At 47.0% G+C, this 21,652-nt stretch overlaps 2 protein-coding genes across 2 annotated transcripts in view; one reads left to right on the top strand and one right to left on the bottom strand.

Annotated features, from left to right (window-relative positions):
• ABHD6 (abhydrolase domain containing 6) overlaps window positions 1–17,898 on the bottom strand; it is an 85,707-nt gene extending 67,809 nt beyond the window's left edge. Inside the window, exon 1 of the mRNA XM_029917298.1 lies at window positions 17,391–17,898. The gene's annotated coding sequence lies outside the window, so the exon portion shown is untranslated. The remainder of the gene's footprint in view (window positions 1–17,390) is intronic.
• DNASE1L3 (deoxyribonuclease 1 like 3) lies at window positions 101–21,324 on the top strand. Its single transcript, XM_029917299.1, has 8 exons — window positions 101–306; window positions 5,583–5,671; window positions 9,777–9,866; window positions 10,464–10,576; window positions 13,514–13,626; window positions 15,951–16,108; window positions 19,673–19,769; window positions 20,072–21,324. Exons 1-8 carry the CDS (start codon window positions 166–168, stop codon window positions 20,183–20,185), a joined length of 915 nt encoding a protein of 304 aa, XP_029773159.1. The 5' UTR covers window positions 101–165; the 3' UTR covers window positions 20,186–21,324.
• Window positions 21,325–21,652: the final 328 nt, after the last annotated feature.

The following is a 21,652-nucleotide window of genomic DNA, read 5'->3' as shown; positions in this document are numbered from 1 at the left end:
AATGAAACCCATGATCTTTAGTTCCTCAGAGAAGTGAAAGTAGCAACAAGGAATCCAGTAATTCCTGTTATCTGCAGGCTTTATAAGTCAGCTCAGCCCGAAGAGGTGGCCTAGAGCCGTTCGCCAGACACCGCTGCCCTCTCGCTGAGGCCGGAGGCGCACAGGATGCCTCAGCCACGGACCTTCCTCCTGCTCCTCCTGCTCCCCATCAGCAGCGCCCTGGCCCTCAGGCTCTGCTCCTTTAACGTGCGGTCCTTTGGGGAAGCCAAGAAGGAGAACAAGAATGCCATGGATGTCATCGTGAAGGTGAGACCCTTTCCTGTCGGAAAGAGCGCCGCACACCCCTCCTGCCCTCTCGGGGCTTTTAGACTTTAAGAGACTCAGGAGATATTCCACTCAAGTTAGTTGCTGGGGTGAAGGTAGCAGCTGCCTTGGCATTTTGTCACAGTAATGACAGTGGTAATTCCAATAACCACATTGCCTCTCTGGGTTTCATGTCATCATCTGAACGTGAGGGCAATGACAGTCCCTGCCTGTAGGATGGTTTTGGGGAACACTTGAGTTGGTAAATATGAAGCTCCTAAAACAGCATCTGGCTCACAGTTGCGGAATGCCCTTGTCAGGCTCTGCGAAAACACGATTCGTTTCATCACCCTTAAAAAGGAGGATTTTTATCCCCATGAAGAGATGAACAAGAAAAGGTGAAGTGACCTCATATAGGTGGTGGGTGGCTAGGTGGAGGGGAGTCTGGAGGCCAGCCCAGCCTGATCTTTTAATCCATCAGTGCAGCACAGATTTTATTGCTAGCTCTTTTCTTCTTTTCTTTCCCTTTCTTTTCTGTTCAGTTCTGTTCTGTTCTGTTTCATTTTTCTTTTTTCTTCTCTTGTTTTTCTTTCCTTCCTTCTTTCTTTCCTTCCTTCTTTCTTCCTTTCTTTTTTCTTTCTTTCTTTCCTTCCTTCTTCCTTTCTGTTTTCTTTCTTTCTTTCTCTACACCCCTTTCTTCTTCCTTCTCCACTGCCCACCCTGTCAACCTTTCCCCAACTACCAATTCTTAGCTTTCTTTCCACTTAGATAGGACTTCTCTTGTGCAGGGCCACCTGGGTGGCTCAGCTAGTTAAGCATCTGACTTTGGCTTAAGTCATGATCTCATGGTTTGTGGGTTTGAGCCCCCTGTCAGGCTCTGTGCAGAGCCTGGAGCCTGCTTCGAATTCTGTTTCTCCCGCTCTCTCTCTGCCCCTCTCTCTGCTTGGCTCTCTTTCTCTTTCAAAAATAAATAAATAAACATTAAAAATTATATATATATTTAAAAAAAAAAAAGACTTCCCGTGGATAATATGTCCAAATGTCTGGAGATGCTGCTCACATTTCTCTAGAGTCGGTTGACTCTCTTTACCCTACAGGTTAATTTATTTTTGATGACGTTGGGAACTGAAACCTTTCCCAGGACTCTGGGTATTATCACCTTAGAAACCCCTGGGGGTACCCTGGCATGGTGGGAACGGGAGCTCTGGGCTCAGATCCCACTTGGCAGCTGGGTGAACGAGCTCGGGAATTCCCTTCTCCTCCCTGAGCCCCTGGGCGTCTCTGAAAGCGGGCCTGACATGACCTGTCGCACCAGCTGGCTGAGAGAGCTCAAGCTGGAGCCTGTGAGTCGGCAGGTGGCCACACACACAGGTGCCACGGTCGGCCTTAATACACAAAGTGGGTTAGAGCAAGGACTGGCCTGCTCTGTTTTTACTCAGATGGTCCTCTCCCTGGTTGGCCCTGCCCTTTGGACAGCACCCAAGGCCTTCCAGAAATTGTTGTTTAGCCAGAGTGGCCATGCCAAGCCCGTGGGAGCCGAGACACCCTGGCTCAACAGGAGCTCTGACATACAAGGAAACTATTTTCCCTGCTTCTTCACACAAGGGCCCCTGGAAACCTGGGTACCGACTGTGTTCCCATTGCCTACCTCACCTATTCTATCCAGGCAATGTCATCAGTCTTAAGAGGCTGTCTTTTGTTCCTTGGTGATTCCATTATTGGGGGCTTATCCTCCGCACCTCCCCTGAGCTGCTGTGTCCAAGAGGGCTGACTGACGGACAGCCCACCACGTCAACACCAAGCACGTGAGAGGTCTTTGTCAAGGGCTCCTTGCCTTCCCTGTTGTTGCAAGACCAGCCTGTAATCAGAGGCCGTCCCCAAGTACTGCCATGGAGAAGCACATAAAATAAAACCCAAAGCCAGGCATTCAGGACAGTGATATTTACAGGGGCTAATGTCTAAGCACCTACTATAGGCCAGGAATTTTATAATCTTTTTTTGTAATGTTTCTTCATTTTTTTTGAGAGGGAGAGAGAGCGAGAGCACAAGCAGGGGAGGGGCAGAGACAGAGGGAGACCCAGATCTGAAGCAGGCTCCATCCTCTGAGCTGTCAGCACAGAGCCCAACATGGGGCTTGAACCCACGAACCATATCATGACCTGAGCCAAAGTTGAATGTTTAACCAATTGAGCCACCCAGGCGCCCCCAGGAATTTTATATTTTTATTATGACATAAGTGGCATTGCCTGCACTTTGGAATTGAGAAGACAGAGACTCAGAAAGGAGAAGTGACTTACCCAGGATTCCATAGCTGTTAAGGGGAAGAGCCAGGATTGAGTCCAAAGACCCAACCAGATTTGTGGAGGTGTCTTTTCCACCCGTCCACACTGGACTTCTCACTTCAGAAACGAGCCCGGCTTCATCACGCTGTTGTCATTCTGACCTTCATCAGGAAGGCTGGAGAGTGAGGGAGGCCTGCGTTCTCCATCTTGGGTTTGTTGGCTGGCACCAGGGGCAGTTTTCCAGATGTCAAACCCTGCCTGGGCAAGGCTGCTTCTGTCTGCTTCTTCAGTTTGTGTCCTTAAAGAGCAACGTCTGTTCAGCCAACACTCACTGAAGGTAGGCCACATTCCAGAAGCTCTGAGGCATGCACTGGGGATAAGATGGTGGATGTGGGAGGCATTGTCTTCCACAGCACATGATAATTATGATTTCGCGATTGCTTACTGTATAATGGGCCCTTAACATTCAGTAGCTAGAGTAAGTGCTGGGGATGTGGGGCTCCAGAAAGTTTGTTATTGAGGCACAAGGGTTATAAACAGGGAATCTAAAAGCTCAACCCTTTTCTGGGGCACCTGGGTGGCTCAGTTATTTAAGCGTCCAACTCTTGATTTCAGCTCAGGTCATGATCCCAGGGTTGTGGGATCGGGCTCCAGGCTGGGCATGAAGCCTGCTTGGGGATTCTCTCTGTCTCCCTTCTCTGTCCCTCACCCCCACTCGAGCACACACTTGTGCTCGCTCTGTCTCTCTCTCTCTGTCTCTGAAACAAACAAACAAAAAAGAAAATCTCAACCCTTCTGCTCAGGAAAGGGAGTCTGAGCCCTGGTCCACTTTTGACCTGCGCCCATGGGTTACAGTCATAGGGGACTTTGGTCTCTGAGGAGGAGCAAGCAGGGGGCATGGTGACTTCCTCGCCGTTGAGCATAGTGGTTAGGCGGGGCTCTGCCGTAGACAATCCCATTACTCATATTCGCACGGTGTCCAGATTACTTAACTGCACTGAGGCAGAGTCCTCAACTATACAATGGGGAGAAGAGGACCTGCGTCAAAGGGTTATTATAAACATTTAATGAGTCGATGACAAGAGCTAACACTCATAAAGCCAGGCACCACATGAGGCATTTTATGTCAGACCATTTTCTTAACTTGTGTTAAATATTAGAATCTCACCTGTCACATCTTTTTTTTTTTTTTTTTGAGAGAGAAAGGGTGCAGGGGTGGGGCAGAGAGAGAGGGAGGGTGGGGGTGGGCAGAGAGAGAGAATCCCAAGCAGGCTCCATGCTAAGTGTGGAGCACCTCAGTGTGGAGCCTGAAGCAGGGTTCAGTCCCACGAACCGTGAGATCGTGACCCAAGCCAAACTCAAGAGTCGGGCCCTTAACCGACTGGGCCACCAGGCGCCCCTCATCTGTCACATCTTAATAAATACCGGCCATCATCTCCTCCCCCAGAGTTCCTTCATCATCAAGAAGTTTCCTTTTTTAGATAACATTTTAATTTTTTTAAATTAGAAAGGTATCATTTTTTAAATTAAAACATTTTAATTTCTAATTTAATTTTATTAAGTTAAAAATAGTCATTATGGACTATTTTGAACATATTGAAGCATATAAAGAAGAAGAAATATCACATGTTACCCAATCACTTGAAGATAAGAGCTATTGGCATTTAGGGCCTTTTATGGGCATTTTTCTACATAAAAATATATACATAAAACTGCATCTCCGGGGTGCCTGGGTGGCTCAGTCAGTTAAGCGTCCGACTTTGGCTCAGGTCATGATCTCACGGTTCGTGGGTTCAAGCCCCGTGCTGTCAGCACAGAGCCTGGAGCTGCTTCAGATTCTGTGTCTCCCTCTCTCTCTGCCCCTCCCCCAATCACACTCTGTCTCTCAAAAATAAATAAATGTTAAAAAATTTTTGAAAGCTGCATCTGTTTTGCAGCATGGAGACTGCCCTATATCATTAGTTTTGTATTCCGCTTTTATATTAGAAGTCTTTCACATGTTGTTAATATTCTTCTAAAACATGACTTTTAAAGGTACATAACATCCTATGCCATGTTTGTAACTTCTGTCACTGAATGCTTTTCTACTTGGGGATACTTAGGTTGTTTCCAGTTTTTTGTTGTGCTATTGCAATGCATCTTCCTCTTTGATCTGCACACATAATAATAAGAGTAATAATAATTTCACGTGCACCTCCCAATGACTAGCAGTGTTCTAAGTACCCATTTAATCCTCCCACAACCCCGTGAGGGAATAACTGCCATCATTCCAGTTTATGGATGAGGAAACTGAGGTGCAGAGAAGTAGTAGATATTTCTTTATAATAGAAGACCATCCTCAAAGTGGGAAAACTAGGCCAAAGGATAAGTACATACTCCCAGACTTTTGATACATACTTTAAAGTGCCTTCCAGAAAGGTCTGACAGAGACAAGTGACTAAATCAGCAGGCTGGCTCCGTGGCAGGACCCAGCTCTCCCTGGGGTTTGAACAGCATGCTGGGCTTTCTAGTCACATGAGCCCGAATTCAAATCCTGACTCTACCATCTATACTGGCTGTGTGACTTCAAACTTTGCACTCAAACACTCTGAGCCTGGCTTCCTCTCGTGTTTAGTGAGCTAATAATCATAGCTCTCTCACAGTCGTGGTGAGGTTCACAGTAGGCTCACAACAAATGTTAGCCCTCATAATTTTTATTATGATAATTTTGTTGCCAGGTGAATTGTGAGACCCATATCTATCCTGGGGTGCCTGAGTCACTCAGTGAGTTCGATCCCCATGTTGGGTGTAGAGATTACTTAAAAATAAAATTTTTAATAAAATACAATAGACATAACAATACTACCTACGTTGGGAAGTTCTTCACGTATTTCAGCAATGAAGTTCATTACTTGAACAAAGCACCAATCGTATACTTAAAACATAGTAAGTGCCCAATAAAAGATTTTATTATTTGTAGTAAATGGCCTGAAACATCTGGGAATTCTGTCTCTGCAGGTCATCAAACGCTGTGATATCATGCTCCTGATGGAAATCAAGGACAGCAACAACATCATCTGTCCCATGCTAATGGAGAAACTAAATGGGTAAAGACGGGGCCCCTGGACCCACTGCAGGCTCAGGGTCAAGTGCAAGGACACCTGCAAAGCTTCAGGAACTGAGACAAGGGTGAAAACCAGCGTTCACCCTGACCACCGAGTCACATGGCCAACACTGCCCATGCTTCCACCTCCTCTAGCTGAAGTCCTTAGAACTTTCAACCAGCTAGTTTTATTATGATAAAGCAAAATAGAGGAAACAGATGAGGAGCCAGGACAGAGAGAGAAACGAAAGAGACAAGGGCTGAGCTGAGAACTACTGTTGTAAAAAAAAAGATTGAATGCAAATATGAAGTTATGGTATGCTCACAGGCTAGAATATTATGTAGCCATTAAATATCATCATCACTATAGAATAGAATCATGGTCACTAAATATTCCAACATGGGAAGATGGCTGCATATATCGAAAAAAGCAGGTTGAGAACGGTAGGTAGAGTAGCCATTTTGATTTTCACATTACACTATACATGAATAAGCATGAGGAAAGACTGGAAGGAACTGCCCCAAACCGTTACCAGTGGTTACTTCTGGGCCAGGGCAGTGCTTGTGACTGGAGAACCATTGTGGAGGCATCAGTGAAGAAATGCACAGCATTGACTTTTTATTTTATATATTTCTTTTAAAAAATTGTTTTTACATTTATGTACTTTTGAGAGACAAAATGTGAACAGGGAGAAGCAGACAGAGGGAGACACAGAATCCGAAGCAGACTCCAGGCTCTGAGCTGTCAGCACAGAGTCTGATGTAGGGCTCGAACCCACGAACTGTGAAATCATGACCTAAACCCAAGTTGGGCACTTAACCAACTGAGCCACCCAGGTGCCCCTATTTTATATATTTCTATGTAATTTGAAGAGCTTACAAAAAGTCTGATTTTACAACTTCAAAAAAAAACCCCTGAAAGATAATATCCTCAAATACTTTTAAATTACGTTGGATTATATTTATGATTTATATTCTTTCTCAAAGAGTAATAAGCAAGACCACCCACCTGAAAATCACCCCAACGTGAGTTAAAAGGGCATATTCAAGGGGTGCTGGGGTGGCTCGATTGGTTGGGCGACCGACTCTTGATTTTGGCTTAGACCATGATCTCGCTGTTTGTGAACTATCACAGTGCAGAGCCTGTTTGGGATTCTCTCTCTCTTTCTCTCCCTCTCTCTCTTTCTCTCTCTCTCTCTCTCTCTCCCTGCCCTTTCTGTGCACTCTCTATCTCCCAAAATAAAAAAATTAACTTAAAAAAAATTTTTTAAAAGGGCATATTCAAGAATCTCCAATCTATTGAATGAGAATTCCTGTGGTCCCTGAGGATAATCTTCATCTAAACAACCCTCCCAGGGGATTCTGATGCACTCCAATTTTTAAAAACCTCTAACATAACGTGTCTTTTGTAGATGTATGATAAGGTTACACAAAAAACTAGAATATACAATAATATGTCCCAAGTAGTTCAGTTATGTCAAAAGAAAAACAACACAGAAAACAAAAGATTCAGAGGCAGTGAACCAAAATGTTGACAGTAACTATCTCAGAGTAAAAATGACAAGGAATTTAAATGTGATTTCTTCTATATTTTTCTGCATTTTCCAAGTTTTCTACAATGGTTCCCCCTTTCCTTTTGTTTTTTATGAAATACTTTAAACATGCTTAAAAGCACAGAGAAAATGGTAATAAACAGCCATGTAATCTGCATCCAGATTGAGCAATCAGTCCCTCTGGTCATTATCATACTTTTATAATTTTTTAAAAATTTTCTTTTTAATATCCATTTATCTTGAGAGAGACAGAGTATGAGTGGGGAAGGGCAGAGAGAGAGGGAGACACAGAATCTGAAGCAGGCTCCCCACTCCAAGCTGTCAGCACAGAGCCTCATGCAGGACTCGAACCCATGAGCTGTGAGATCATGACCTGGGAGACTGCTCAACTGACTGAGCCATCCAAGCGCCCCTATACTTTTATAATTAAGAAAACTCACATTGTTTTTTTAAATAAATGAATGGTCAACCCAGCCTCATTAGGCCCAGGAGGAAGAATCTTGGGCATTCTCCTTCACCCAGAGGGCCTCTTGGGCTGGTTCCACCCTTCTCTGGGCCTCAGTTTCTCATCTGGAAATATGGAGGTGGGCTCAGCAGCTCTTCTCTTTCCAGATTGATCCTTGATGATGGAAAAGGGAGTTTAGCCCAAGGGTTAGGCCTACACTCAACTCAGACCACTTGAGTTTGGATTTTGACTCTGTTATGACTTTGGGCAAGTTACTTCCCTTTTTTGTACCTCATTTTCCCTGTCTATAAAATGGGGCTGGTAATGGAAGCCATCTTCCTGGAATGTGGTGGTGATTAATTCCTGCATATAAGTGGTTGGGCTGTGCCTGGTCTGTAGCAGTGACCAGAAAGTGCTGGTGGCGTCTATTACTAATAAAAGGAAGCAAGTCATGATAGCAAATGATGGTCCCCAGGGCCACATGTAAAAGTTGCCATCGATACCCTAACTATGCGCCAGGCATCCGGTTAGTCACTTTATGTGTGCTATTTCACTTACTCTCACAACAACTTTGTAGGGAAGGTACTATTACTGTTTCCCTTACAGCTGAGAGAACTGAGGCACAGAGAGAAGGGACCTGCCCAAGTTCACCCAGCCAGGAAATTGTGCAGCTTACCTTTGAACCTGGGTCATTTCTGACTCCAAAGCCGGTGCTCCATTCTGAAACTCCTGAACCTTCCTCAGAGGGACCCTGGTCAGTTTTCAGAAGTATGGGGGGGACAGGGGCTCCAGGCCCCTCCTCACAGCCAGCCGCATTGAGTCTTTCCACCCTACTGGTCTCAGTTGTCCCAGCCCCCCTAGACTGTGTCACTGACTCCAGGCAGAGGCAGGCCTGTTTGTCCCCTTGTCCCTCGGAAGCCAGGAAGGGCCTTCGTCACCTCACAGCTGGGTCATGGCAAGCAGTTTGCCAACCCCAAAACTGGCAGGCTAGATTCAAAACAAGACCAGCTTTGCCAAACTGGAAGTCCAGCGGAATCCAATGTCCACACTACTCGGGCCAGACTATGCCTTAGAATATGTATCCAGGGGCACCTGGATGGTTCAGCTGGTGAAGTGTCAGACTCTTGATTTCAGCTCAGGTCATGATCTCCTGGTTTGTGAACTCAAGCCCCAAGTGGGCTCTGCACCAACACCAATGAGCCTGCTTAGAATTCTCTCTCCCTCCTTCCCTCCCCCTCTCTCTCTTTCCCTCTCAAAATAGATAAATAAAAAGAAGAAAGAATATGTATCTAAAGTCCTAGGAATTTCTATAGGGCCTAAGTTGGGCCCTAAATACCCCTTCTGCTACTGAACCTGAGAATATGCTGTAGCTTAGACATGTCCTAGATCTTATTGTGGCCAAATGGGTTAAACTGGGTCAGGCTCTGCCAGGGTAGACTTATCAGCAGGTAACTCCTGCTGAGTCAAGTGTCCCTGGTGTAAATGAGGGGTAGAGTTAATGGGACCTCACAACTATATCTCCAGTCCCCAGAACATAAACAATAGCTGATTTGAAATCACAGCTCTAGGATATGTGAGAAAATGCTTGGGGGTTTTCAGAGCAGGAGTGAATGGCCAATGAAAATGTTACTAGGAATTCTGCATATGATAAATGTTCAGCAGTCGGGAAAGGACAGGGTGACCTGATAAGGTTTACACCACCAGGAAGTATGAGGTCAGCCCCAGCCATGAGCCAGAGTGGGATATGGAGCGGATTCTGGCTTAAAGATTCTACGGCCTCAATAATGTCCCCCAGGTGCAGAGCAAAGCATGTGGACTTGGAGTATGTAGGATCTGAGTTCAAATCCCAGCTTTGCACCTGCAAACTATAATCAGTGGGTAACAATAGTACCCACCTTCTAGGGGTAAGAGATAATGACTGTCAAGATCCTGGGAGATGTCACAGTCCCAGTCAATGTGGCCCTTTTTATTAGACCCCAAGGTAATGAGGAAGAATAGCCCTTCTCCATGACGCCATTGGTGATATGGATCCAGAGAGAAGAGAGGGGAACATGCAATAGGGGAATGTTTACTTTTTAAGATGCATAATGTAAAACTTCTATGTTTTCTAGAAATTCAAGAAGAGGCACAATGTACAACTATGTGATTAGCTCTCGCCTTGGAAGAAACACGTATAAAGAGCAGTATGCCTTTCTGTACAGGTAAGTATAATCTATGAGTCTTGGAATGTGGTTCTCTTATAATTAATGGCTGGGAATTGAATCAAAAGGCTTATCTTTTCTTCAAAACCAAATTTTGATCTCTAACCAGTTCTCAATATGGATCAAAATAATTTCTGTCAAATTGAATTTGTAGCAAAGCATTACATCTTCAAACTAAAGAGTACAGCAGCTTCCAAACACTGAACTTGTCAGCCGACTTAGTGGCTGCCTGGTCAGGGGGGTCAGGAACTCTTTATCCTCCCTCGCCAAGTCCTGGCCCAGGGATGGAAACCTGAGTTGCCCAGCATGGCTGACCCTGAAACTTCCCAGTCTCGTCTTCTTCCTGCAGTAATTTGTTCTAACTCTGAACGTTAACTTGTGATGCTCCAGATACGCGGTACGGCTTAGATCTACAGTTTCCAAAGGGCCCTGGCCATGGAGAAGGTGGACGGAGCCTTGTTGTCGGGTGAAAGATCCCTTGCAGGGCAAGAGGCTGCCTGGGGAGCTAATGAAGCCATGGGAGCCCATGTCTCTGCTTCTTGAATGAAGAAAATAACTGACTCAGTGGAAGAGCTTCCTTTTTTTTTTTTTCCCTAGGGAAAAGCTAGTGTCTGTGAAGAAACGCTACCTCTACCATGACTATCAGGCTGGAGACACAGATGTATTTTCCAGGGAACCCTTTGTGATCTGGTTCCAGTCACCCTACACCGGTGAGACACACAGCCTCAATTATGCGGAATCTCCCTGTGGTCCCGTGAATGGACAATAGCCCCAGATGTGAGCTGGGGTCCCAGGGTTCACGCGGCATTGTTAGGGAGCCATTAGACTTGGGATGGCTGTTAAGAACATCTAATACCAGGGGCACCTGGGTGGCTCAGTTGGTTGAGTGTCCGGCTTCAGCTCAGGTCATGATTTCACAGTTTGTGGGTTTGAGCCTGGAGTCAGGCTCTATGCTGACAGCTCAGAGCCTGGAGCCTGCTTCCGATTCTGTGTGTCCCTCTCTTTCTGCCCCTCCCCTGCTCATGATCTGTCTCTGTCTCTCAAAGTAAATAAATGTTAAAAAAAATTTTTTTATAAAAAAAGAAAAAAGAGCATCTAATACTTGAATGTTGAGGATGCAGCCTGGCTTCTCAGAATGCCATGACTCAAGACCTCCTCCACCTAGAATGCACCTGAAGTCAGTGAAAACTCCACTCTCGGAGCAGTCAGGCTGATGGAAATTACTGCAATTCTTGAGTCCCAGTCAAGTACAACCTCATTTTAAAAAAATCGCAAGGGTGGCCAGCAGAGATGTACCCCCAACCTAAAGTTTCCCTCTGCCTCCAGTAATGACATGGCCAAGTCCTCAGAGGATTGAGCACAGAGGGGAAATCCAAACAATTGCGTCCTGAACTCTGACAACGGCTCTACTTGTGTAAACCACTAGCAAGTATTGATCCCCGATTAAGGCCAGGTTCCCACAATCCTTGCAACACCTCACAGGCTAAGACCTAGGATTACCTCCACTTTACATTTGAAGAAGCCAAGGTTCAAACAGGTGGAGTCACTTGTCCAAAGTCACCCAGCAGCTCTTGACATGAACGAGCAGGGCTGTAACCCAAGCCACTATCTTGGGAGCCCATCCTCTGAACCACGGTACATCTCAATGGAAAGTCAAGAATTAATTTGATTTGCAGATGGGAGCTTTATAGAATCCCATATTTTTAAAGTACCTACGACATGCCAGGGTCTGTTCCAGGTGCTGGCTAAGATGGACAAAGTCCCTGCCCAAGTGGGGTTATGCTGTAGTAGGCAAGACAGATAATGACCAAATAAACATGCAAAGCTGTGAGTGTGCACCTCCACACTTAGACTACACAAACATCACCATCCTGAACTTTGAAGTTAACTATTCCTACCCTGGTTAATTAGTACTTCACAAAAACAAACATGGAAGAAAGGTGGAGGAAATTTCCAGTAGAAGAGAAGGAGGTGGGGACTATTTAGGGCAGAAATGCATGTCAGAGTGCATGTGTAATAGTCACCTTTGTCGTGCACACAATTCACACCTGGCTGAGCAGGGCAGTGTTTGGAGAGCACCGCACTCCACCCCCCACCCCAAGAGATTATTTCTTCTCAAAGAGAGCCTTCAGCTACACACAGCTAAACATTACAAAACAAACCTGTTTTGTCCTGGGCTTCTACCTTTTCACCCTTCTCTGTCCCTCCTCCCCTAGGATGGTACTTCAGCCATGCCCTGTTTAGAATGTTCTAAAATTTATTTTGAGAGAGAGAGAGAGTAAGGGGAGAGCATGGAAGGGGGAAGTGGAGAGACCTAGAGACAGAATCCCAAGCAGGCCGTGCTCTGTGCTGCCAGTGCAGAGCCCAATGCAGGGCTTGAACTCACAAACCATGAGATCATGGCCTGAGCTGAGACCAAGAGTCAGTTGCTTAACCGACTGAGCCACCCAGGCACCCCCCAGCCCCGTTTGGAATTTTTTAGCTTGCACAAGGAAACATCATTATGTCCCCTCTATTTGAGATTAAAGATAGAGTTTACCATTCATCTTTTTTTCCCTTTATTCATTTATTCTTGTATTCAATCAACAAACATTTTTGAGCACCTCACATGTGCCAGGTGCTAGAGCCAAGAGGGTGAGCAAAACAGAACTCAGGTTCCAGTGGGCCAAACTAAGAAGCACAGCAAATGATTTCAGAGCATGAAGGAAATAAAAGCAGGGTACATTCAATGGTGGGGTGAGGGACCCACTTTAGGTGACATTGGGCTGTGACCTGAAGAAGCCAGTCACAGAAGGAAGGGGGAAGGGCCTTCTGCGGGGAGGTCCCAGTAAGCACACACAAGCTCAGAGGCGGGAAGGAGTTGGGGTGTTTAGGGGGACCAAAGAGAGGATGGGGGTGGAGGTGGAGTGGAGGCCTGAGGAAGTGGGAAATAAGGCTGGTGGGTAGGTAAGTGCAGAGCCCTGGAGACAGGCTGCCGGCTCTGAGTCCTGACTCCGCACTGTGTGACCTCAGCAGTGATCCCCAACAGCCCCCAGTTCCTTAGCAGACATGGGGGCCCCAGCACAGGACAGGGAAGCCCGGGGAAGAGGCGTTCAGAGCACACTAGCTCCATGGGCAGGTGGGCGAGGCTTGGTTCTGAGGCTCATTCCATCCCCCCTGGTCGGGGAGGTTTTCAGCTATTTCACAAAAATCCATTCTATTTTTTAAATCATGTTTGGGGCTTTCCCCCCCCAGATTACAAAAGAAACACAAACTAACAAGCCTCCATTTTTTAAACTTAGATAAAACTTTTTTCTTTAATACAAAAGCCAAACAGGGTTGGCTTATTATTTTTAAAAAGTTGAGAATATAACTTTTCAAACAATGAAAAAATAAAAACACCCACAATGCCAGCAAGGAGTACCGTCTACCGGCTTCCTCTTAGCCCTGCAGGTGAGTGGGCGAAAAGCTGCTTTCATGTACTGAAAACGCCAGCCTAATGGTCCTAAGAACAGTCACATCTCAGCTACCAGCTGGACCCTCTAGAAATGAGGGGACCCAGACAAAGGCTGGACCTTCTAGGGCGATCTGTTTCCCTTCAGCAGTGCTCATGGAACCTTGCCCTGTTGAGGGAAGTGTGTGACCTCTGCCTGTTTCCTGTCGCCCAGTTGTCAAGGACTTCGTGATTGTCCCTCTGCACACCACCCCTGAGACATCCGTTAAAGAAATTGATGAGCTGGTTGATGTCTACGTGGATGTGAAACGCCGCTGGAAGGCGGAGGTGATGACCCTCTGTGTCTCATGGATTCCCATCTAGCAGAGGCAGAACGTGGCTCTACTCCCCAGGAGGGCGGGGTTGGGGGAGGAGCTGTGCAGACCCCCACCATTTAGAGCCTTTCACTGCAAGTGACGGACTCTCAGATTGGTTCGTGATAGGAGGAGCAATGTATTGGTTTCTGTGACTAAAATGTCCAGTAGTTCAGGCATAGCTGGATCCAGGGCTCAGACAAGGTAATCAGGGCTTGTCTTGTCTGTTTCTTTCCATCTCTTTGCCTTCCTTTCCTCTGGGTGGGCTCCACCCTTGGGAAGGCAAGATGGCCACCAGCAGCTTCCAGACCACTGATAAATTTTCTGTCTCACAATGCAACAAGTGCCCCAGGATTGGGTCCCTCATCCATCCCTGAACCAACTACTGTGATCAGCTGGTAAAGAAGCTTTGATTCGTTAAATCCGTGTGAGCTTCAGTCTAACCTCACAGACTGAGGTGAAGGACGAAAGTGGTTTTCCAAATAGTCAAGGGGTGCTGTTCTCACAGAAAGGGAGTACATCCACCATGCTTCTCGGCCTCAATTTATTTCCTCATCTGGAAAACAGGGATGCCTCCCGCTGTGGCTGTGAGGGTCTGTGAAAGCTCTGGGCAAATGCGGAAGTGTTCCAGAGGGCTCTTCCTCATTCCTCTTTCCTTCTTTTGGGATGTGACTCCAGTGACCCCCCCCCCTCCTTCCTCCTCCTTAGTTCCACTGTTCAAAGTGCAAAATGAATCAAGGAAAGGGTGGACACAGAGGTAGGGCATGGAGCGCTCCAGGTGTGTAACTCGTTGCTTATTTGGAAGAAGCAAGGCAAGAGAGAGTCTCATTCATTCCTAAAATTTTGAATTTGTTCACGCACACAAGAATCTATTGGGCATCTGCTACATGTCAGCACTAGGGAGCCATCAGTGGCACAGGAGTGAACAAGAGGGCCGTCTTGTGCTGAGGGCCCCTCAAGTGAGACAGATCAGGATTTAATTCTTGACTTTACCACTTGAGCCAATAAGCTGAGAGGCCTAGCGCTGGTCACTTTACCCCTCTATCCTGTTTCCCTTCTACCTTCTAGCGTCTGTTGTGGGATTTGACTTAAACCTTATGAAACATGTCGTGCTTGGCCGGACGTACAGCGCATGCTCAGTAAATCGTGCCTATAACAATAGGAGCCCGTGGTCACTCAGGTTAAGGATGACATTCTGTCCTCGACCGCGCCCATCAATCTCAGGGAAAACCATGATCTCTGGGGTCAAAATAAAACGTTTCTGAGGAAAACTCGAAAGTCAGCAACTGTCCCAAACAACAGCCCCAACAAGGAAATCTGACACTTCCTCTGGATTGAGGAATATCAAAATTCTGTTCCAAGAGCTCTGAAGGGAAAAGCACTTCTAAGACAGGAGGTTCTGCTGGTGGCCTCGGGGCAGGGGTGGACAACTCACTCTGTCACCTCCTTCCTTTCAGGCTCTTCCTACTTCCTCAGTAGACAGAATTTCCACAGGAATGAGTTTTCAATGCCAAACAATAGGAGAGAAACATGGTGCCAACGCTGTCAAATAAACCACCCGAATTCATTTTTCCTACTTGGAAACAAAAGGCGTTGATTCATCCATATGTTTATCCCCAACAGTAGTTTGGGCCAGGAAGCTTTGAGAGAATGAATGAGGTGGATTCTTTCCCCCCACCCAAGTCCGCGTGCTGACTTACAGGGACGCCGTGACTAAGAACAGGAGGGAACATGCTCCTTCCCAGGGAGAACACCTCCCCTTGTACATTCTCGCCTGTCAAATACTCATCAAAACTGTGACTCAATTTTAAACTTTAAAAACCAAAAGAAAGAAAGAAAGACCCTGTATTACTTCGCCAGTGCTGCCAAAGACTGAGTGACTTAAACAACAGAAATGTATACCCTCCCAGCTCTAGAAGCTGAGATGTCCAAGGTCAAGGGGCCAACAGGGTTGGTTTGTCCTGAGGCTTTTGCCCTGGGTCTTCTTTCTGTGTCTCTCTGTGTCCCAATCTCTTTTTATGAGGACACTGGCCATATTGGATTAGGGGCCACCCACATAACTTCATTTTACCTTAGTCACCTCTTTAAAGGCCCTCTCTCCAAATACAGCCATGTTTTAAGGTATTATGTGTTGGGACTTCAATATATGAATTTGTGGGGGTAGGAGGAGAGCACAATTTAGCCCATAACAGAACCCCTTGTTTACTGAGCATGGGAGGTGGGCCATTGCTAGAAGTTCTGAGCAAAAGTATTGGCAATAATACATACAAGGTGACGGTTCCAAAAAACGTCTTTCAGAATTTCATTTTCATGGGTGACTTCAACGCCGGCTGTAGCTATGTCCCCAAGAAGGCCTGGAAGAACATCCGCTTGAGAACGGACCTCAACTTTGTTTGGCTGATAGGGGACCAAGAGGACACCACGGTCAAGGAGAGCACCAGCTGTGCATATGACAGGTAGGAGGCACCTGCCTGACTCCAGCTCGCTCGCGTGGTGCTCGGTATGCATCAGGAAAAGCACCCTGCTCTGGGCGGAAGAAGAACCTGGCTTGCAGCACTGAGTCAATTAGACTTCAGGCCTGGCCATTGGGTTCTTTTGCAGTGTGCAACCTGCAGGGCCATGTCTGGGAGCCCTGAGCATTGTAGCTTAACTGTGGCTAATGCAGGCTTTGGTGTCAGAAGGGCCTGGGTTCAAATCCTGCCTCTTCATGTGTCTGTGCATATGTCTGTACCTTTGCTTCCTTACCCACAAAATGGGGGTTGTAGCTGTGCGTCATTCATGGAGCCACGAGGATTAGATGAAGTGGTATATGTCTTCTCACACTATGCCTGGCATATGGTAAGCATTCTCTACGTTCACCAGCTGTTAATTATTACATCCCAAAGGCATACCACAATGTATTCACTCAAACCCCCTAACACTGAGTGTAGGTAATTACCAAAAGTTTCCTAGTAGAAGCACTGCTGAAGTGGACATTGTATACTTGCTCTTTGTGCATATCCCAAAAATGAGACCAGTTAGTAAAAGGGTATTTGCTTTTTTTTTTTTTGAGAGAGAGAGAGAGGGTGCAAATGAGAGAGAGAGAGAGAGAGAGAGAGAGAGAGAGAGAGAGAGAGAGAAACAGGGCTCACCTGGAGCAGGTGCTCACCCAGAACCGGGCTCAAACTCAGAACTGTGAGATCATGACCTGAGCCAAAGCCGGAGGCTTAACTGACTGAGCCACCCAGGCACCCAGGGTATTTACTCTTTTAAAAATTTGCTACAGGGGCGCCTGGGTGGCTCGTCAGTTAAACCTCCGGCTTCAGCTCAGGTCATGAGGGTTCAGGTCATGATCTCACGGTACATGGGTTCAAGCCCATGGGCTCCGTACTAACAGCTTGGAGCCTGGAGCCTCCTTCAGATTCTGCCTCTGTCTTTCTTTGCCCCTCCCCTGCTTGTGCTTTTCCAAAAAGAAATAAAATCTTAAAAAGAGAAATTTAGGGGCGCCTGGGTGGCTCAGTTGGTTAAGCCTCCAACTTCGGCTCAGGTCAGATCTCACGTTTGTGGGTTCGAGCCCCGTGTCAGGCTCTGTGCTGCCAGCTAGCTCAGAGCCTGGAGCCTGCTTCCTGTTCTGTGTCTCCTTCTCTCTGTGCCCCTCCCCCTCTCATGCTGTCTCTCTCTGTATCAAAAATAAATAAAACATTAAAAAAAAAGAAATTTAAAAAACGTTTGCTACATATTCTAAATGCAAATACATACCTTTAAATAATAGCACTCTCGGGGCACCCAGTTGACTCAGTGAGTAGACCATGCGGCTCTTGATCCCGGGGTGCGAGTTCAAGCCCCACATTGGATGTAGAGATTGCATTAAAAAAAAAAAGTAAAGGATAACATTCTCTCTCGTATTTGTAAAGTCTCCGTGGGGAATTCAGTCAGGTCTCACTTTTGTTTCTTAAACTGGGAGGTGGGGGAAGTACTCGAATCGTGTGCATGTTCATGATCTTCCCATCCACAGCAGAGGCCGTGGGCAGGAAAACCGTGGCGGCCGCGGTTCCCAGAGCTCAGCCTGCTTCCTGGGAAGCAGGAGCCGGCTTCTGCCAGAAGGCAGCTGTTCTCACTTCTCTAGTTTTGAGGTCTGGCTTTCATTTCCATCCCATGACCTCCATTGTTCCTCTTGGGGCTTTTAGGGCTGGTGTGTCCTTGCGGAAGTCACTGCCCCAGCTCTCAAGAGTGGAAAGAGCCCTAGCGCTGGGAAAGCGGAATCAAAGCAGGGGGCTCCAGGAGGCTGAGCTCGCAGGTGCCTGCCTCCTCTCTCACGTGGACCCGCCAGGCTGGTTGGAGTCGGCCACGCGCCCACCAGCCCGTTCGCCCACCTGCCTACTCACATGCATCAGTTGTATGTCGGTCCAGGCGCTTCCGCGTCCCCTGACCAACAAGAGGGTGGTGGCTGAAAATAATGAAGCAGAAGAATAGTGAATCACAGGGAAAGATGGTCACAAAAGATTGGCTGGGGTGGGGGAACAGGTTTAAAAAAGGTGTTTGCTAAAAGAACCTCAGTTTTACACACATATATGCCAAAGGATGGCAGGATCACATGTGATTTTTAAAAAAATTTCTCATTTTACTGCTCTAAATTTTCTGTTTTCCATACCAGCACGTATCTTTTAGGATTTTTAAAAAGGCACAGAAATTTCTAATAAGAGGAGTAAACTGAAATGGTTTCAATTTCAGTCTTGGTTCTGTGTCCAAATATTTATTGAACCCCTCCCATGAGCTGTGCTCTGCTGGACACAAAAGATGCCAAGAGCTGGCCGGTGCGTGGGGCAGCCTAGGGAGACCTCGATGACCAGCTGACCTGCCCACACACGTATGCAGAAGTCAGAAACGGGGAGTCTTTACAATGTTGCTCTCTACCCTCTGGGTCTGAAGGATGGCTTTAAGAAATCACCAACTGGGGCGCCTGGTGGCTCAGTCGGTTAAGCGTCTGACTTCGGCTCAGGTCATGATCTCACGGTTCGTGGGTTCGAGCCCCGCGTCAGGCTCTGTGCTGACCGCTAGCAGAGAAATTCCGTGTCTCCCTCTGCTCATGCTGTCTCTCTCTCTCTCTCTAAAATAAATAAAACATTAAAATTTTTTTTAAAAATCGCCAACTGAAGCTGAAGACTTTACTTGTGGATTGAGTTCAAAGTTAACCCCGGTGGTATTAGTAGCAAACACAGGAAGCCAAATCAGCTGGTTGGAATCAGGGAACGTTTGGTGGAGAGGCAGGGGCTGGCAGTTTGACTCACCTTGTCCTTGTTCAGTCCGTCAATAGGGGCCATGCAGACTCAGCTACATCACTGCACCTGGGAAACGTTAGTCCATGCTTCCCAACCCCCCTCAGCGACCGGGTTCCCAGTGTTTGTTATCACGCAAAGCAACTGCATATGGTTTCTGTCTGTATTTGCCTTTAAATCCATACATTTCTAATGAAATAAATTAATTTTTAAAGGAAATTTCATGCTAAGATTAAAAACAACATCCTTTGTCATAAATTGAAAATAGCTCAAAATAAGTCCTGTGAAAACCAGACAATGGTAAATTCTGCCTTAATTCTCTTGCTTGCAGAACGTTTGGTGATTCCAGCTGCTCTGTCTTGGTCAAAATGAGAGCTTAGGGAGTTATTAAAGACAAGCCAGCACCTGTCTCTATAATCGAATCAAGAAGAGTGAAAAATAACCGCGAAGGAAAAATATTCTCAGTGAGCAAGTCCTTGGTACATGGTGTGGTGTCTACACATCATGTAAAATCTTCTCCACCATCAGGGCTGACCGCCCCCATGGGGACACACTGTTTTGGTGCCCACAGGGCCACGGCAGGGGCTGATCTCATTTCCCAGTCTTAGGCACTGTCCTAAGGGTCACAGAACCAGGTCTGGACTTTGACCATCACACAAGAGGGCCAGGCTGCTCGGTCCCTTCCAGATGTCAAACAGGAAACTTGGTTTGTCTCAGAAATCAACAGGGTGGACTAACGTGCCTGTCCCCTCTCCCCTTGTCCAGGATCGTGCTTCGAGGACAAGAGATCGTCAGCTCTGTTGTTCGCAAATCGAATGGCACCTTTGACTTCCAGAAAGCTTATGGGTTGACCGAAGCGGAGGTACAGCCTCCATCTTGTCTTTCTGTGCCACTGTCCTGGGAAGATGGGTTGGTGTCACCCTTTGAGGCCACCACTGGAGACACATCATTGGGTCTTTGGACCCTGAGTCTCAAAGTCCATGATTCTGCGACTTGAAGACCTGTCTCAGTTTCTGATTGAGCTGGTCCAGGGATGGAGCTCACCAGTGTGTGCTCCGTTGGGTGACGTTAGGCCTTTTGTCTTCCCACTTTGAGCCTGAATTTGTTCAGCACTAAAATGTGAGTCTCCTAATCCCCAAATGTATCTCCTTTTTCTCTTTATAGGCCTTGGATGTCAGCGACCACTTTCCAGTTGAATTCAAACTACAATCTTCAAGGGCCTTCACCAACAGCAAAAAATCTATCTCTCCAAGGAAGAAAACGACCCGTCGCTCCTAGATGCAACAGTGCCATTATATTAGCCATTTCTTGCCTCTAAATAGAACAGCCCCTATAGGTATTAACTGCTGCCTGTGCTCAGGAAACAAGACTGGCCCAACTGAATTTCAACCTGAATTTAATTTGATTTAAGTCAATTTGGGAGGGCAGTCTTCTCTTACCCTTCTTGGGCTCATACATCCCCTGACTTACCTAAAAGAAAACTGGGGGCTTTTGCAGTCCAGAAGGATAGGCTTCATGTCCCAAGCTAGAACCCCAATCAGCTGTCAGAGCCTCTGCTCAGCCCTGTCATGAAAGAGGCCACAGGAGGAGGAGACTGTCAGACTTCCGTCTTCACAAGGGGACCCTACGCCACGGGAAATGACCAGAAAGGCCAAGGCCCCAACCACACCCTATGATTTGGGCAATTATCCGTTTGAGGAATATGTCCCCTCCTGTTGGAAGTCAGGATGGTGATTGCATCTCACAGGAATGAAGAATGAAGGCCATCCCCCTGGCCTCCCTGCCTCCAAATTATCCTCCAACTCAGCCAGCCCAGTAACCACCAGGGCCATCCTTTGAAATTGCATCCTGACCACAGCCACCTGCATGTCCCACCCTTGCTTCGATATCCTGGGGGGCTCCCACCACCATCTGGAGAGAGCCCAGAGTTTTCGGATGCCCACAAGGGTCTGTATTTTCTGGCATAACATGTCAGCCTTACCTTCATGCCACCTTGTGCTTTGTGCCCAGCAGGACTGCCCCTTCCCCGCATGGCCCCAAGCCTCCCTCCTCCTGGCCTTTGAGTGGGCCAGCTGGCTGGCAGAGTCTCGGGATTTTGTTATCATTCTGCAACCGAAGAGTCACAGGGGAGGCCTGCCAGCTCCGTTTTACCTGTATCCATGGTGACCGTTCTTGTTTGTTTCACTTTGCTTTCCCTTACATTGCTTCTTTTGTTCAAGTGGTACCTGAACATGGCTAAATATGCAAGCAGTACCAAAGAATAAGCAGAGACAAGAAATGCTGCCCCAAAATCCTCACCCACTCGTTTCCCGCCTCAGAAGCAAACCCCTCACCAGTTTATGCTCCCTTCCAAGAGAGTCGATGCATAAAAATAAGCACTATCTGTAACCTGGAAATATAGAGTATATTATGCATGATCCTGCTTCTTGCTGATTTTCCTTAATGTATTGAGGGTGATGTGACTTTTGATGTAAGAAAAAGAGTGCAATTCTCAAATGAGCTTATTCTGGAGGAGAAGCTGATCCTTTGGCACCAGAGGCCAGCAGCATGGCTGGGACAAGAGGCCTGTGGTCGGTGGGGGAGGCAGGGGAAGGTGGACCAGACAGACACTAAGTGAGCCTGTCCACTGCTCCAGCTGGTGTTTGCCACCCTGTGTCCTCTTTGGTGACAGGACTTCCCCCTGTCTCTGCACTGGAGCAGCTTACTGGAGCCATAGGCATCTGCCAGGTGTCACTATGGGCCAGC

This window comes from Suricata suricatta, chromosome 12 (genome assembly GCF_006229205.1).
Source record: "Suricata suricatta isolate VVHF042 chromosome 12, meerkat_22Aug2017_6uvM2_HiC, whole genome shotgun sequence".
NCBI classification, from domain to species: Eukaryota; Metazoa; Chordata; class Mammalia; order Carnivora; family Herpestidae; genus Suricata; species Suricata suricatta.
This window is presented reverse-complemented; position numbering and strand designations above follow the sequence as displayed.

Excerpts from the sequence above, each read along its gene's own strand:
- DNASE1L3 (XM_029917299.1), top strand. The coding sequence starts at position 166 with ATGCCTCAGCCACGGACCTTCCTCCTGCTCCTCCTGCTCCCCATCAGC. Across the intron at positions 307-5,582 it reads CCATGGATGTCATCGTGAAG|GTCATCAAACGCTGTGATAT; the intron begins GTGAGACCCTTT and ends CTGTCTCTGCAG. Across the intron at positions 5,672-9,776 it reads CTAATGGAGAAACTAAATGG|AAATTCAAGAAGAGGCACAA; the intron begins GTAAAGACGGGG and ends TATGTTTTCTAG.